Source organism: Diplodia seriata (assembly GCF_021436955.1).
Source record: "Diplodia seriata strain FDS-637 chromosome Unknown scaffold_3, whole genome shotgun sequence".
In the NCBI taxonomy this organism is placed as follows: Eukaryota; Fungi; Ascomycota; class Dothideomycetes; order Botryosphaeriales; family Botryosphaeriaceae; genus Diplodia; species Diplodia seriata.
In genome coordinates, this window is record NW_027117310.1 from 3,306,130 (window position 1) to 3,322,512 (window position 16,383).

The 16,383-nt window shown below is 58.3% G+C and overlaps 6 protein-coding genes across 6 annotated transcripts; 3 read left to right on the forward strand and 3 right to left on the reverse strand.

The window, feature by feature from the left end:
- Positions 1 to 1,037: 1,037 nt before the first annotated feature.
- Positions 1,038 to 1,532, reverse strand: SLS55_003692 (uncharacterized protein; the record flags this gene model as incomplete). Its single annotated transcript, XM_066775163.1, has 3 exons — positions 1,038 to 1,117; positions 1,179 to 1,238; positions 1,292 to 1,532. 3 exons carry the CDS (start codon positions 1,530 to 1,532, stop codon positions 1,038 to 1,040), a joined length of 381 nt encoding a protein of 126 aa, XP_066635282.1.
- A 1,570-nt stretch (positions 1,533 to 3,102) lies between these two features.
- On the reverse strand, positions 3,103 to 4,794 carry URG1 (Uracil-regulated protein 1; the record flags this gene model as incomplete). Its single annotated transcript, XM_066775164.1, has 6 exons — positions 3,103 to 3,159; positions 3,225 to 3,254; positions 3,314 to 3,360; positions 3,490 to 3,846; positions 3,904 to 4,314; positions 4,377 to 4,794. 6 exons carry the CDS (start codon positions 4,792 to 4,794, stop codon positions 3,103 to 3,105), a joined length of 1,320 nt encoding a protein of 439 aa, XP_066635283.1.
- Positions 4,795 to 6,655: 1,861 nt separating this feature from the next.
- On the reverse strand, positions 6,656 to 7,548 carry FUR1 (Uracil phosphoribosyltransferase, synthesizes UMP from uracil; the record flags this gene model as incomplete). Its single annotated transcript, XM_066775165.1, has 4 exons — positions 6,656 to 6,707; positions 6,755 to 6,926; positions 6,982 to 7,340; positions 7,394 to 7,548. 4 exons carry the CDS (start codon positions 7,546 to 7,548, stop codon positions 6,656 to 6,658), a joined length of 738 nt encoding a protein of 245 aa, XP_066635284.1.
- Positions 7,549 to 8,264: 716 nt separating this feature from the next.
- On the forward strand, positions 8,265 to 11,345 carry SLS55_003695 (uncharacterized protein; the record flags this gene model as incomplete). Its single annotated transcript, XM_066775166.1, has 1 exon — positions 8,265 to 11,345. The coding sequence occupies one exon, from the start codon at positions 8,265 to 8,267 to the stop codon at positions 11,343 to 11,345; it is 3,081 nt and encodes a 1,026-aa protein (XP_066635285.1).
- A 1,616-nt stretch (positions 11,346 to 12,961) lies between these two features.
- Positions 12,962 to 13,908, forward strand: RHB1 (GTP-binding protein; the record flags this gene model as incomplete). Its single annotated transcript, XM_066775167.1, has 4 exons — positions 12,962 to 13,016; positions 13,088 to 13,227; positions 13,356 to 13,484; positions 13,669 to 13,908. 4 exons carry the CDS (start codon positions 12,962 to 12,964, stop codon positions 13,906 to 13,908), a joined length of 564 nt encoding a protein of 187 aa, XP_066635286.1.
- Positions 13,909 to 14,003: 95 nt separating this feature from the next.
- On the forward strand, positions 14,004 to 15,355 carry SLS55_003697 (uncharacterized protein; the record flags this gene model as incomplete). The annotated part of the gene is made up of 3 exons (XM_066775168.1): positions 14,004 to 14,009; positions 14,619 to 14,626; positions 14,683 to 15,355. 3 exons carry the CDS (start codon positions 14,004 to 14,006, stop codon positions 15,353 to 15,355), a joined length of 687 nt encoding a protein of 228 aa, XP_066635287.1.
- Positions 15,356 to 16,383: the final 1,028 nt, after the last annotated feature.

Here is a 16,383-nt window from a genome sequence, read left to right on the forward strand (position 1 = left end):
CGGTGTGTGGTGTCGGGCGGGATTGTCGTGGTCGTCGTCGCTGATTTCGGGCGGCTGCAACTGGCGAAGGAAAATCGCCAAAGTGCGTCTCGGTAAACCGGCGAAACCGTTGACCCGCCATTTGTGCCGTCCCACACAGGCGGATGCGCCGAGGAGACGCCGCGCCTCACGTGCGCATTTGCATCCCCTGCAAACACCCACATCAGCCCCAGCGCAGCGGCAAAAGAGTGGAGTGGGGCCAACTGCGCCTCAGTGACATAGTTAGCAGCGGGTTCCCTGGCGCTCTTTTGACCGGCAGCGGGTCCTGACCGGTCGGCGATCTTCAGGTACTTCGCGCGTCAACCACGGCGCCATATGCAGACGGCACCGCCGAGCGACATCAAGCCTCTTCAGTCGGCGGCTATCACCGGTCGGCGGAGTCGCCGTGTTTCGCTGCCGGGCCGCGCCTCGAGACATTCAGACTTTGCGCATGAAAATTTCGGAGCGGGGCAGTCGATGCTGACCAAAAGTAACCCCGCCAACCCAACCATCCATCGCCCGTTTTGACGACGTCACAATTCGCAAAGCACAGGATTGGCGTGGGCGCAATGTTTGGTTCAGAATGCAACGGACGCGGTAGTCCGTACTTTAATTGGATTCCTATTCGCTTGCGACCCCAGTGCGCTTGCAGCGACATCGTGGGTGATTCCCGTCGCAGCCCCGGCGCTGCCCCCACCCTCAAATGATACCCTACCCCTCCAAGTGCTACAGCCTAACGCGGGCTTGAATTATGCACACTGCTTGCACAGTCCGTCTGAAAACTCCCAAACGCCGCCTCGGATATCGCGTGTCAACCGGGATGGCCGCTGAGACGCGCGGCCGTCCCGGGAAAGTCCCAACAGTGGGACGTGTCTGGATTCCGGGTCAAGGATGACGAGTGAATAGTCGCGTTTCGCGGATTCATTCCGCGACGCGTCGAAGGAAGGTCGTCTTGTGGATGACAAGAAGAATGTTATGAAGTGGAGATGCGTTGCCTCTGCGGGCGCGCTGACACTGGCTCATGTCCTCTCTTCCTGGTAGCCGTCTTGGTTCGGCGAGCAGTACTTCTCGAAGTCGGGAAAGCTGATGTATCCGCCGCCTGCAGCAGAGTTAGCATGCTTGTTTGCGGAAAAGCAACGCGGCCGGCATTGTGGACTGACCTTCTTTGCTGCCGTGGTACCAGTAGTCTGACGAGTCTGAGGTGATACTCGATCTCTCCTCTGCGATGCATGTTAGAACACGTGCGAGCAGCGGGTGCGCAGGTTTCACGTACCAGGAGACTGCGGCGGGCTTGAGGGGTCCGACGATCTCCGCGAGCTGTGGGAGGCCATTCTGGTGAGGATGGCAGTTGCCTTGGCCGGGTGGACACCAGCGTCGTGCTTCGAGGCGCACGAGGTGTGCGTCGTCAGCGAAGGTGGCGACACGCCCGGACTCGATGGCGTGAGTGGTGAGCGGCGCGAGGGCTGCTTCGGCGTCTGGGTCGGAGGCATCTGGATGTAGAACCTGCTCGCCATGGTGACGGTGGGCGACGGGCGCGGGAGTTGGTATATATGAACAAGAAATTGTTTGCGTAATGCGGAGCGACGAGCGCAGCAAGTGGCCGGCACTATTGCTGGTAGCGTGGTGGCTTGAGAGGATCTGATAGAACGGCGGGCGGCAGATGTGCGCTGGGGATGCAGCCTTGATATGCGGGCACCCGGGACTGCACGCGTTGAATAACCGGTTTTGGCTAGGACCAATGGGCGGAATGCACTTGTGCTGGTGAAGACGTGGGCTTGGTGGCAGGAGGGAGCTCGGTGCGCTGTCAAGCGTTTATACGTGGGCAGTCAGCGACTGCATAAGCTTGTGCTGGCGTGCAAGTGCCGTCGATACGGGCGGCGCTGCCCCGATGTTGGCCGGGCCAGCCCACATTAGGGGTTCTGGAACGGCGCTGATCCAGAGGGGCCATCCGCCTTCCCCACCCTCGGCCAGGCCTCTCGTCACCACTCACCGCACAGCCAGCCAGCTGCGTTGCATTTGGCCCGCCCGCGCGGCGTGTCAGGCTGGCCGGGCTGGTCACTGGTCAGCCCATCGCCGGCGCCCGCCAGCGTCGCCGTGGGAGCGCGCAAGAGCCACTAGCCCGCATTGCGTTGGCACCGCGGCTTCGAGCCGACTGCCCGCCCGCCGGGATCGCGTCGCCAGGTAGCGGCGGCCACGTAAAGGAATGGCTCTCCGCCAGCGGGAGCTGCACCCAGGCCACAGGCCGCCGTCGTGCTGGGCCGCCTGACTCGCGCCCACGCGCGTACATTGGCCGTTGCGCGGGCAGCATGCGCGCGCTTCCGAGGCGTCGTCGCTGGACGCACGTCGTCTGACCGGCGGCGCTGCCCAGCGCTGCTCACCGGCTTTTGATCGCGCAGCATCGACGCCGTCTCTTCGGGCCGGGCCACCACTGGGTTTAAGGTACACGCATCCGCCCATGCCGACAGGCTGCAGCAGCACCGGATTGGATCAGCGGATGCTTTCATCTAGTCTCCGCGCAACTATATCTATGCCCGCCAAAGCGGCAGGCGCTCCGAGATAGCAGTCCCAAAATCCCACCCATCAGACCCGCCAGGCAAATCCATGTTTCGGCCTGCCCCTCCCGCGGGCTCCCCCGCAAAGAGCGCAGCCGCGACTCCTCCAGCCCCAGCAGCCCGCGGCCCAGCACCCACCGCGGCCCCAGCGCCATGCGGCGCGCGGTTAATGCTGTGGTGTGTGTGTCAGCGGCGTCGAGGTGCCTTGTTTTCGATGACTTACATCAACGTCATCCCATGCACGGCCTTGCACGCTGGCCAGCTCGTCCAGGCTGAGCACCTTTCCTGTCGTGACTGGGGGCTGTCAGCCGTTGCACCGCACCACGTGGAACGCGAGTCAAGCAATGGGAGATGGGTGCCCCTACAGTAGCCCGCGTGGATCTTCGCGTCAATCTCCACCCGGCTGTCCTCCGGAATCATCTCGTCGGGGATCGGGACCCGTTCGTGGATCGGGATCCCCTGCTCGACGATAGCATCGTGCTTCATGCTGTCGCGGCCGTCAGTACGTGAGGCGGGGCGGGCGCCAGCGAGCTTACTTGGACATGCTGAGCATTCTGTCAATCTTGGTGATGCCGAGCCAGTGCAGAATCTGTGCTCGCGGCGGTCGGTCAGTCATCACAAGACAGCGCAGCGGAGCGGGGGCGGGCTGCTCACGTCTGGCATCAGCGCCTGAAAACGCATGTCCTGCGGTGAGAGCGCAATCAGCTAAGGATCTGCCGACTAATGGTGTTGCAGCGACAAACCTTCACGCCTGCAATGTTCTCGGTCCGCTGGAAGTACTCGCTCGCGCCTATCGCCGATTAGCTCGTCGCACACCACCACCGCCTGCCCTATGGGAACACCTACGATCGGTGCCACGTTTGCCTGCCGCCCGCAAATTAGCCTTTGGCCCCGGCCACCAAGTGTTTCATCAACTTACGTGCGTTGTAGACAAGGTACTTTGTGACTTCACCGAGCGCACGGCCTTCCTTGCGGAAGTAGATGACAACGCCGCTACCGCCCTTCTGCGCCTCCTTCACGGCTTCCTCGATGCCGAAGATCAAGTAGGGCCGACACGTGCAGATGTCGGAGCCGAACACGTCGCTGCCGTTGCATTCGTCGTGTACACGAAGCGCGAGACGCACATTCGGGTCGGACATCTTGGCCGGATCACCGAAGCAATAGACGGTCAGCCCGCCAATCGGCGGCATAAACAGCTTGATGTCTCCTCTGGTGATGAGCTCCGGGTACGAGCCGCCCGTCTCCTCGAACAGCGTCCTGCGCAGAGTGCCCTCGTCTGGGTACATGATTCAGTCAGTCGACATATCCGGATCCTACGCTGTGCAACGCTTACCGATTCCAAATCGCTCGGCTACGCCGGGCAGGTACCAGACAGGCTCAACGGCGAATTTGGTGACGGCCAATTCGCCGTGCTCGTTCAGGCAGATCTTGCCGTCCGGCACGAGGCGGCCCTTCTTGACGCTCTCCTCGAGTTCCGGCAGCTTCATGTGTGCCTTCGTCACCGCTATCGTCGGCCTGATCTCGACGCCATCCTTGTCAATGTGTTCCTTGTACAGCCACGGCGCCAGGTGCCCAAGGGGGTCCATGGACACAATCTTCTTCGGGTCGCTCCATTGGGGGAATGGCCCAATGTCCGCTGCAGGCTCGGTGTTGGTGAAGTCGGGCTTGTGGTTGATATCCAGGTTCTTGCTGGCAACAGCCAGGGCATGGTAGATCGAGTACGAGCCGCCGTGGGCGCCAAGTGCTGCAGCGAAATCGTTAGCTTCGCCATTCTGCGCAGGTCAATCTAATTGACGCTCGACATACCGTTTCTTCTTCTTATGGTGTTGGAGTGGCGGGAGACAACGACAGGCCCGCGGACTGCGGGGTCGACGTGCCCCCATTGCATTGGGATGGGATCGACGCCAGCCTGGCCGGGATAGGAGGTCAAGATGATCTTGTTCAGCGAAGTGCTGGACCGGCGCGGGGCGGCTTCGGCGGCCCCAGCATCATACTGCTCACTGACGGCCTTCGCGCTCTCGGACGGCTGAGTGTCGTCCTTTTGCGCGGCGGCGGCCTGGCCGTGCGCCGCCGTGTCCTGAACCTGCTTGATTCCCGCGAGCATGTTGACACGGCCGTTGATAGCATCCACCTGGGACGAGAGCTGGGCATTGTCCTGCTGCAGCGTCTTAAGGCCGGATAGGATCTCGCCCAGCAGGGCAGAGACATCTGGATTTGAGGACATGGCGGAAACGGGAGAGGAGGGACAAAGGGCTCAGGGAAAGCTGCAGGAACCGGGGAGGAGCTCCGATTGCCCTACTCTCAGAAACACGGCAATGTATCTAACGCTGGGCGGGAAGACAAAGCTGCGCCTATCTGCGGGGAGACCGGAAGCGCGAGAGCACACCGACGGGAGATGCGAGAGTTGAGGGACGAGACGCTGGCTGTCTGCGGCTCGAGCTGCAAGGGGGCTTTTGTAACCGCAAGCCACCGCGAAGCTACCTATCTGGTCACATGGTGGACGCGCCGGCGGCCAGGAAAGGGCGGGACTGAGTGCGGGCGGAGGACGGGCGTCGGCGCGGACCCCTGTCGCGATAATGGCGCTAAAGCTGGCGAGCTGGGGCGTTCGCGAGCGACGTCAGCCAAATCTTGACAAAGCGCGCTGCAACTCCACCGAACCCGCCCGCTATCAACACCACACTGCACTATGGTACGATAGGTACCGCCCGCGCACCCGCGCTCCTTGTCGTTCGCTGCTCACCGATCCGCAGGGCAAGCGCAAGAAGGCCGCCAAGAAACCCTCCCAGCCGAAGAAGGTGAGCGCAGCCCGCACCCGCGCCGCACCGCATGCGCCTCGCCGCCATGCACAACCAGCAGAAACGCTAATGCGCCGTGCGCTCGCAGAAAGAGTCGTTGTCGACCACTTTCCAGTGCCTCTTCTGCAACCATGAGAACTCCGTCCTCGTGAAGCTCGACAAGAAGGCGGCCATAGGCCACCTTTCGTGCAAGGTGTGCGGCGTGTCGTTCCAGTGCAATATCAACGGTAGGCTGTGCGCACCCTAAACTCTACCGGACCATCGCTCTAACGGTGATTTTTCTCGCCTCTTAGCCTTGTCCGCCGCTGTCGACGTGTACTACGACTGGGTTGACGCCTGTGACGCCGTCGCCGATGGAGAAGCCCATGGCGCCAGTAGCAAACCCTTCCGCGATCCTGGACCGATGCAACGAGGACAAGCAGGTGGCGCCCGCCGCGAGAGAGATGACTTTATCGAGGATGACGAGGCCGATGCGGAAGGTGACTTCGCCGACGACGATTGAACAAGGCTGGATCAGGGAGTGGTTTCTTTCAAAATAGCGGTGCGGTAACGACGGTTTCAGGGCACACACGTTCCGTAACTGGGAGCCTCTATAATATGCACTGAGCGGGCAGAAAGGACGGTCTGGCTGGCAAGGACGGAGTTCAGGCGTCTGGTGACCCAAGAGGAACTTGAGCGTAGCCTTGCTGGTGTTATTTGGTCAGTTTCGGCACATTGAGCCATCACTGATATACGCCCAGAGGCGCCCAGCAGATACCGCCTTGAAGCGCCGAAAATGGCAAGGGAATCTATGGGCTTCTGAATGAGCAAAAAATGCCACGAACTCAAGGTACCATTTTTCTTTGCCAGTGACCAGAAACTGCAAGTCCAAAACAATCCAAGTCCTTTTGAAGAAAATCGCGGAATCCCTTCTTTATGCACTACAGGCCGAAGAGTGAGCTTGTCAGTTCAAGATGTACGCAAATGTAGCCCCCTCCCCGGAATTGGGGCCGCTGCCTTACGATTTAAGCCATTCCATTGTCACGCTGGTGTGGATGTGTGAGTTGCTCCGCGCATCGCTCCTGCTCCTAGGTCCTAGACCCTTGCGACCAGCTGATTAGAATCCATTGTACATGTTTATTAGTTCAGCTTGGAACAAGAATCCCATATCGTGCTTATCGTGCAGATGCGACTGGATCCCTCTTGAGATTAGATCTCCAAGTGAACTCGGTCCGTCGATGCTACCGAACGCTTATACCAAAGTTGAACAAGCGACAGACGAGCGTCCATCCTCTCGGTTCTATTGTACATTTACATAGTGTAGAAACGGTCACCAAAGTCGCCGAGTCCAGGGATGATGTAGCTAGGGATACATTAGCTCGGTTTCTCGTCTCATAAGGTACGACTCACTTCTTCTCGTTCAGTCCCTGGTCGACGAAAGCGGTGATGACGCGGACCTTGGGGAACTGCTGCGCAAAGTTTGCGGCACCCTCGGGGCTGGCAATGAGGTTCAGGAAGAGGATGCGATCCTCGGGAACACCGCGAGACTTGAGGACATCCACAGCCATGAGCGCCGAACCACCTAGTTTCGTTGGTAAGCTCTCGTTGTCAGTGTTCAACGTCGATTTCGAGCCTACCAGTGGCGAGCATTGGGTCCAGCAGGAGCACCCAGCGGTCCGCAATGTCCTCGGGCAGCTTGTCATAGAAGAGTTTGGGCTTGGCAGTCTCCTCATCACGCTGAATCAGGATCTTGCCTATCCGCACCGAACGGCAGCAATCGCGGAGACCTTGCTCCATGGACTCGCCGGCGCGCATGATGGACACACCGCAGATCTTACCCTCGAACTGCACACCCGAGTATTGCGTGCCGAGGGGCGTAGTGATGGTATGCTCCTGGACGGGCAGGTGGTTCAAGCCCTCTTCGACCAGGAGGCGAATGATACGGTTGGAGTAGAAGATGAAGTTGGCGCGGTCGGTGTTCTTATCCCTGATCATACTGTGCGCGCGTGTCAAAGGCTGTCAGGCATTGCAGGTAGCGGACGAACGCACGTCAGAAGAGCAATGAGCTGAGGCGTCTGCGACAGGATGTGAATGTTGTCGTGTGACACCTGGGTAGAGACCGTTGCAGTCGGCTTCTCCGTGGCAGGGCGGTAGTCGGGGCCCATGCACTTGGAAGGCGCCTGCTCAGCTTGGGCGGAAGACATTGTGTGCTTGGAGTAGGTGTAAAAGCTTTGGTAGGGCTAATTCGGTGTTTCAATGCAGGCTCAGCGGGGGAGGGGATTGGGAGCGGAGTGGGGAGCTGGGGCTCGGGGAGACGGTGGCGCCCAGGGGGAGTATATAGCGGGAGCTCGAGATACTGCCCTCGTGCTCAGGACTGCAGCAGATGCATGGCTGGATGGCCGTCGGCGAGCTCCTAGGACGATTGCCTCCCGTGGGATGCGCAACCCCACCGAGGAAGCGATTGGCGGCAAGGGCATAACGGCTAGGCCGCATGCGGCGGGCGGTGTGCAGCGGGCGCGCCCGTTTTGCGCCGCGGGAGAGCGTTCTTGTCCGGTGCGCAGCGAGCGCATCGCCGCGTGCGCGTCAACAAGCCTGCTGCTGCCATCAACCCACCTCGCGACACTGCACACCTCCGACCCGCTGCACCTTCCGCCCGTCACTCAGCACCTTCTACCCGTGGCCCGTCACTCCGACCTCTCACTGCTCCCGCAAACCTCACACCACGCTTCCACCTCCCACTCGACTCACGCGCACCTTTCCACGGCTCCGGCAATACCACCACCACCACGCCTGCGTCACCATTGGCCTGCCCGCTGTTGCGCAACCCTCCGGACTCTGCAATGCCACGTGCATGCTAAATCCTCGCCTTTACAAAGCTGCCTCAGCCCGTGAGGCCGCTGCCTCTCACTTCCGATAAACAATGGACTTTCCTCAACGGCGGAAGAAGGCTGCAACCTACGGCAAATCATCGCGCAACACGGGCTTTAAGCTCTTCAATGAGGCACCGTCACCCGAGAAGCCGCGCCTGTCAAAACCATCATGGACCGCAGGCAAAGGATATAGCATTTCGTCCCGCCAGGATGTCGCGCCTGCTAGAGATGCCCCGGCAAAGGCGAAGCCTGACTCAATGTCCATTTTCGACATGCCTTCTTCTGACGAAGATCTTTCGCAGCCCTCCAAACCTGTGGCAAAGAAAGCCCCCGCCAAGAAGACCGCGCCGCGAGCTGTAGCAATAGCCGAGAACGTCTCCTCCGAAGACTCTGCTTCTGAACAACTACACAAAGAAGTTGCAGCCGCAGAGGCCAAGAAACCTTTCCGGAGACGGAGTCCGTCAGTGAACAGGCCTGCACAGAAGCCTGTTGGGAAAGAGGCTTCCACAGGTGGTGACCAAGTTGTACGCCGTGACCCTGTTGTCTTGATACGTGGTCCACGACGGGAGACGGCGAAGGAAACGTCGGGCAAAAGGTCTCGCGATCTGATTGAAACTTCGGAGGATGACATTAGGGCAGCCGGTGCAGTTCATGGGAGGCCTAATAAGACCATCAAGAGTGTGCGGGCAACAAGTCCTCAACGACAAGAACCTACGCGCCCGGCTACCGGCTCATCCACAGACGAGTTGGCAGGCCCATCACAAAGAGAGGACGCCAAGCCAGCAAAGAAAGCACGACCGACGACCGTCGTGATGGGAATACGGCCCGCACGTCTACAGAAGAACGAATCAGAAAATGCCTCGAGCAACCAGACAGGCACGCTAAAATCATCTGCAACGTCTGCAACATCTGCAACTCAAGCGGTCAGGCTAGCAAGAGCACGACGGAGCGAGTCAAATCCCACGGTTGCCAGGGCTTCGGTTCAAAAAGGGAAGTCCGCGCCAACGCTGCTACAAAAAATGCTGCCTTCGCCAGAGACGAAACCTTCCAGCCCTGCCGAATCACCTCAATCTCCGACATCACCTGAATCGCCGAGCGATGACGAAGATGAAGATGATGAAGCACCAACACCAACAACACCGCCAGGTAGGACATCGAAATCTCCCTTTGGAACCGTGACTCCGCGGCAGCAGAAAGCGTGGAGTAAGCTCCTGGACGAGGACGACGCCGCGACAGGAAGCCCCAGTGCTCTCAACCTCAATGAACTCAAGATCACTCACTCTGTCAGACCTCGAAGAACCATGCTGCAACGATCTAGCTCCGACATGACCGACACCGTTGGTAACAGGCGACGGCGTCTGATAGATACGTTGAAACAAGATACAGATTCGGAAGAGGAGAGTGATGAGGATGAGTCCATGACTGATGCGGATGAACAAACTTTCCCCAAGGTCGAGAAGATCAGCTCCAACCGAGCCCCTGCTGGTCCATCTTCGAGAAGCTCCCAACGTACTGGCACAATCTCCAGCTTCTCTCAAGAAGCCGCGTCATCTCAGACATCGGTTCCAGGCAACGCAGGTCCAAAGCTTACCTACGCTCGCACAAGATCATATCTCAACGAGAGTAGTCTCGAGGACGAGTTGTTGCTAGGTCTCCCTAGCTTTGAGACACTTGGTCCATCGCGTAGAGCACCCACTCAGGTCGACCTGGATGAGCTCGAAGACGGTACTAGCGGTATGCGGAACATCTATGAACTCCGAGCTGCAGGAACTGCGCGACGTGTTGTGGACGACATCGAGAATCTTCTCGATGATATTGAGGAGAAGAAGGCAAATCCCCTGTCGCGGAGGCGCAGTGCTCTGATGGAGCTGTGCACGAAATTGAACGATAAGTCTTATGTCAGTCGCATGGTCGATCACAGCTTGGACAGCCGACTTTTCCACTTTTGCGGTGCAACAACGGATCCTATTCTTGGGTTCCTCGTTGCGTGTGCGATGAAATTCATGGTATTGGCCGAAGCGCCAAAGACATCCGTTGCTGCCATGTACAGTGCTGGATGTCTGAGGATGCTAGCTGGATTGCTCAAGTATGATTCCGACATAACAAAGATCGCGAGAGAACGCCACAGCAATATGTCCAAGGTCGCACAAGGCATGCTGATCGATTTTCGGTTGCAAGTTGCGAAGAGTATCTGGCCTGAAGAAAGTCTTGATGTTGTCTCCCCACGAGCTGTAGCACTGAAGAGCTTGGAATCTGTAGTACGCAAACTACGGGAGAGCGGGAACTCCGAGGATGTCCTTGGCTTCCGAGCCTTTGCGGACGTGGCGGCTCTTGCCAAGGATCCAGCTCACAAGCTGGCGTCAGGACGTGCTTCGCCTTCGGACGTTGCATTGCTAGAACTTACGCTGTCAATTCTTGAGTCTGGCTCTCTGAATGCGTCGGCCTGGACCAACTCTTCTACGGATGCTGATGCATCCATGGGCCAACTTGCAACTTCCATTGATGCAGTCATCAGCACGGGATCATCATTGACCGACCAGTTGGAAGCGCTCGCTCTTCGTCTCACGTTAAACCTAACAAACAACAACCCCGAGGTTTGCAACGTATTTGCCCTCCCAATTCTCGTGCAAAACCTGCTGCGCTCGATAGGCAACAGGTGCCGGGCATTGGGAACTCCGTTGGACGAAGAAGAGCACATCAGAACTCTGGATCGCCTTATTCTCACACTTGGTGTTATGATCAACCTTGCCGAGTTCAGCAATGAGGCAAGAGTAGCTTCCATGAAAGACGGCGACGGCTTGCTCAATTCCCTGGTGCGGTCTTTCCTCGACGGCATGGAGCGAGCCGCGCAAGCAGATTCGATGGAGGAATCCCAATCCAGCGTCGCGTACGGCTACCTCGCTGTTCTTCTTGGGAACCTTTGCCAGACTTGGGTGGTCAGAGAGAAAGTCCGCGCCAGACTGCCAGGGCAGCGCTTAGATGTGCTGATCCACGCAGTCGAAGAGTTCATATTTGTCCATCAAAAGGTTGACAAAGAAGCATTTGATGGTGAGGAGGGCAGAGAGGTCTGGGCAAACTACACGGCAAGGCTGCAAGGAGTCATCGACAGGCTTCAAGGGCGGCAAACTTAGATGCGAAAGCCCACAGCGATAAATCAATCAGGCTGGGCCTGCTTGGGGAAATAATGCCCTCGTGAGGGATGAGATTGTTCAAGGGCGTTTTTGAGTGTTTCATTGGACGAATGGACAGCAACGGTAAACGTATGGGAGGAAAGTCGAGATACCCGATACCCCGAAGAATGACTTTGGTGATTGAGAGAGAGCGAGAGAAAGAGAGGAGGCTTTTTTGATACTGCATGTTGGGCGGTTTGATGTGGGCTGGGACATGCAGCGTCATGCTATCTTGGAGGCACCACATTACGTAGTAGCCTCTTCCTTGGAAAGGAAATGGTTAAGGTTGTAGGTACAACAACACACTCCTTGATCTAGATTTCCTCTGTGCTCTCATGCTTTTGCATCTGTCCGGGCCATGGTTCAGTCGAACGTGGCTTTCGTATAAGATACTGCAGCATCCATCCGTTTCTGCAACCGGCCTCGAGGCCTCTGCCGGAATGGCAATATCCGTGATGCTGCCACCAAACCATAGTTTCGTGACGGCTAGTAATAGAGATCACTTCCTCCACTATGGTTCCGGAGACCAGGTCGAAACGGAGACAATGTGAAGGCGGTCGACGGTAGTGGAGTCTTACGTCTGGATACGTTTACAGTTCTAAAACTTGCATCTACGTCCGGGCATCTGACAGAGGAAGAGTTTGGCGTCTTGGGCAGGAGACGTGTTCTGCAAGCCTCCCGCTATGCAAGCGGCTTCGAAGATGCGCTGCAATGATTCCTATCTCGTGAACGAAATGTCTATTTTTTTCCAGAGAATAAAATAAAAGTATGCATGGGCATGAAGAGCATTGATCCGGAAACATTTGGCTGATATATTCTTCCGACCGGATGAATGCTTCTACATAGTACCGCACGTCCCTAAAAAAATAAAAAAAAAGAGAGAGACCGTTCCCTCAACATGTGCGTTGGAATCACTTTGCCCAAAAAGAAAAGAATGAAAGAATGGAGATCACGTTGCGGCGAGGGGTGCCACAGCGGACATGCCACCTGATGTGACGGCGGGCAACTCCGCGTACTCGGAGCATGGGGCAGACGACGCAAAGACTCGGGGATCCAGCCCTGCGGATATTGCGTCACGATCCAAACTCGACCTTTGTGCTCGTCGAGGCTGCCGGCAGCGCACAAGCTGCCCTTGCAGCATGCGGGCTACGGCAAGTGCAGCTCACGCGTCAGCAGTATAGGCGCGGCTTGGCGGCGTCGCGGGAGCGCATTGGAGGGCTGCGGATGAATAGTGTGGCTTGTTTCCATTACTCGATCAATTGTGGAACGGGCAGCCTCTTAGGTAAAAGACGACAGGCTGCCATCGGAGGGTTGCAGCTTCCACCTTTTCTCTTCTTTGCCTTGCGCCTGCCTGTGTCCAGCCTGCAGCTTCCTCCGTTTCATCATAGGCTGGTCCTGCCGTCGTCGTCACCGCCTGGCTTGCTAAGCTGCTGCGCGCCAGTTCCAAACACCATCCAAGCCCGGAACCCCTCGATTGACGTATCCTTCCTCGAGCCCCTCCCTTGCCAGCTGTTTCCAATACCCTGGATTATTCCTTCGTCCACCTCGCGTACGACCAAAGCCGCCCGCGTGTGAAGATGGTTGCGCCTCCGAAACAGCGCAAGATTGCAATTGTCGGCAGCCGCTCCGTCGGTACACCGTCCCGCTCCCTTTTGCTCCTCTTGTCCAGCGGCCACGACTCTCGCTAACTCAGACTCCCGCAGGCAAATCCTCGCTCACGGTCCAGTTTGTGGACGGCCACTTCGTCGAGAGCTACTATCCCACGATCGAGAACACGTTTAGCAAGGTTATCCGCTACAAGGGCCAGGACTATGCTTGCGAGATCATCGACACGGCCGGCCAGGTACGTCGCTATTCGCTCGGAAGAACGAGACGTGGAGCAGGAGCAGCTGTCTACATCCAGGAGAACGGGTGGAAAACCATGGGGGTGGAGGACACAACGGCTGACGAGCAAGCATCTCCTCCCCGCAGGATGAGTACAGCATCCTGAACTCGAAGCACTTCATCGGCATCCACGGCTACATGATTGTCTACTCGGTCGCGTCCAAGCAGACGTTTGAGATGGCCCGCATCATCCGCGACAAGATTCTCAACCACCTGGTAAGCCACCCGGTGCCGCCGCCGATTTCGAAACGCCAGCGCATGCTCCGGATCCTCAGCCATCCTACTACTTTGCGCACGTTGGGAGAGACCGACGGTGACGCGTAGCAGGGTGGCCAGGTAATCCGGGCAGCGTGTGGCTTGAGAGAACACATGTTGACGCTGCACACGTTGTGGAACACAGGGCACGGAATGGGTTCCGCTGGTCATTGTCGGCAACAAGAGCGACCTGCGCCCCGAACAGCGCCAGGTCACGGCTGAGCAGGGCAAGGCGCTTGCCGAGGAGTTCAAGTGCGCGTGGACCGAGGCCAGCGCGCGCTACAACGAGAACGTGTCCAGGGCTTTTGACCACATGATCGGCGAGATCGAGAAAAGCCAAAACCCGGGCGAGGCTCCCGCCGGTGGCAAGTGCACGGTGATGTGAGTATATAGAAAGATACACTTGGTTGTTTGTTGGCGTTGAGAATCCGGGGGAATTTTTTGAGTCACCAGCGGGGAAGGGGTTTGGTTCTGCACGTGATGGGAGTAAGCGGACGGACTTTCACTTCTTGGATTCGTTGCAAGGTAGAGGCGTTGGGAGGGCAGGGATTGGGACATCCCGCTTGTTGCACTCGTCTTTAATTCAACATTGGATAGAACAAAGGTAACTTCGGCTGCTTCGAGAAGTGCAGGCGTCGCAAGCCACCATCCGTCCTGTCGGAGTCGCCTTGTCTCACTTCCAGATCTTGGGAAGAGCCTGGAACAGCGGTTCATCATCACACGCATCCCATTCATCAGCCGCCATCGAATCCGGTCCAGTTCTGCCGGCCGAATGATTTTCCCCGGGAAGAGCATGTTGGATGACTAATACCCGCATCTCCCCAAAACTTGACCGGGGTCGCGGCAAAAGGCTCGCATCGCGGAAGCAGATTGTCAGCAACCACTCGCCATGTTCACGACACGAGCTGCTGCGCCGCTCAGGTTGGCGCGTCACGCAGCCATCAGGCCATTCAGCACCTCGCGCCCGCTCGCCCGCCTAGACCTGTCCTACGACCTGCACGAACCGCCCAAGTCGCAAGGGTCCTCGACGACTGCTTCTGAGAATGCTCCGATTATTATTCTGCACGGCTTGTTCGGCTCCAAGAGAAATAACAGGAGCATAAGTAAGTACGGTCTCTTTTGCCCGCCCCTTGATGGCTGTGCTTACGCGATTGCACAGGCAACTCACCCGCGACCTGAACCGCCCCATCTACGCCGTCGATCTGCGCAACCATGGCGACTCCCCGCACGATCCCCGCCACGACTACACCGCGCTCGCAGAGGACTTGGAGGGCTTCATTGAGCACCATCGGCTGAGCGGCTCGACGCTGATCGGGCACTCAATGGGCGCGAAGACGGTAATGGCCGTGGCCTTGCGCCGGCCGGAGCTGGTCCGCGACCTGATCCCGGTGGACAACGCACCCGTGGACGCGGCGCTCAAGAGTGACTTTGCGCAGTACGTCAAGGGCATGAAGAAGGTGGACGCCGCGCAGCCCAAGAAGCAGAGCGACGCCGACGCCATCTTGAAGCCGTTCGTCGAGGAGATGGGAGTGCGCCAGTTCCTGCTGTCGAACCTGGTGCGCGCCCCCGGCAACGACCACCTGCAGTTCAAGATTCCAGTCGGCTACCTCGCCAACGCGCTCGACAACATGGCCGATTTCCCCTTCACCAATCCCGACGAGACGCGCTTTGGCAAGCCGACACTGTTCATCCGCGGCACGAAGAGCCACTATGTGCCGGATGAGACCATCCCCATCATTGGTAGATTCTTTCCGCTGTTCAAGATGACGGACGTGGAATCCGGGCATTGGGTCGTCTCCGAGAACCCTGAGGGCTTCAGACAAGGTATGTGATGTTTTCTTATCTTTCCCTTACACATTCTTTGAGCCTGGTCTTCCGCGCGTTGCCAGCCCGATCAATGGCATGCGTCCTATCTAAGGAGAGGTTTGGCAATTCCTCCGTCGATCCTTGTCTTGCAGACAGAGCATTCGTGAGGCTAGCCAGCTGCGCAGGAGCCACCGTCTGATGTCAAGGCGCGCGATCCGAGCACCCCGATCCGGTATGAAAATTACCGGCTCTTGGGGCCGCGGACGAACCCCTGAATACCGGACGGCGGAAAAGCAGAGCAATGGCTTTTCCGCGCGGACGCTACCTCTCTACTCAGCTGAATATCAAGTGCTGACGCCGCAACAGCTGTCCTCGACTTTCTGCAGGAGCAAGAGTGAGAACGCTTTTCCCGCGGGACCCCAGGGTGCAAAAAGAAAAAAAAATTGCAGCACGTTGCGGCGCGACGAGGGCGATGTCGCTGTTGCCCCATGACGACAGTCGGGGACGCTTCGGAGCTTGCGAGTAGATCAGAGGGTGCACGTGGAGACTGGATGGATCTCTTCTAATCGCCCTGGCCATTGACTAATCCACCGTGCGGAGGCTTGTACGACTCGTATATACATTAGATAGACTGCATAGAAGGGTGGACCGGAATAGATAACCCGAGCAATCGGGCTCGTGGTCGTGAGAAATTCCTCGAATGGACCTGCGAGCGGGCAGGCGTGCCGGCGCCACCACGGCCTCCGGCGGATGGGGTGCACCTGCAGTGAGGCGAGCCGGCGCCGCGGGAGATCAGATAAGAAAGTTTTATCGGCGGACAAGGGTCGGCGTCGCTTCACATACGGTGTGGCTTGAGCCTTGCAAAGCAGGCGTCCTAGCTCCCAGAGCTGTCTCGTCGGGCCCGACGTCACCGCGCTGAGGGCGAGACAAAAGAGACAGGGTGCCCTGCCGTGTCGGTGCTCGCCGCTGCGGCATGCCGAGCAGAGGAGGGGCATCCGGCAAACATGCCAATGGCTCGTCGCCCACCGGGGCGGCTGCGCTCTGTCAGCGCAGG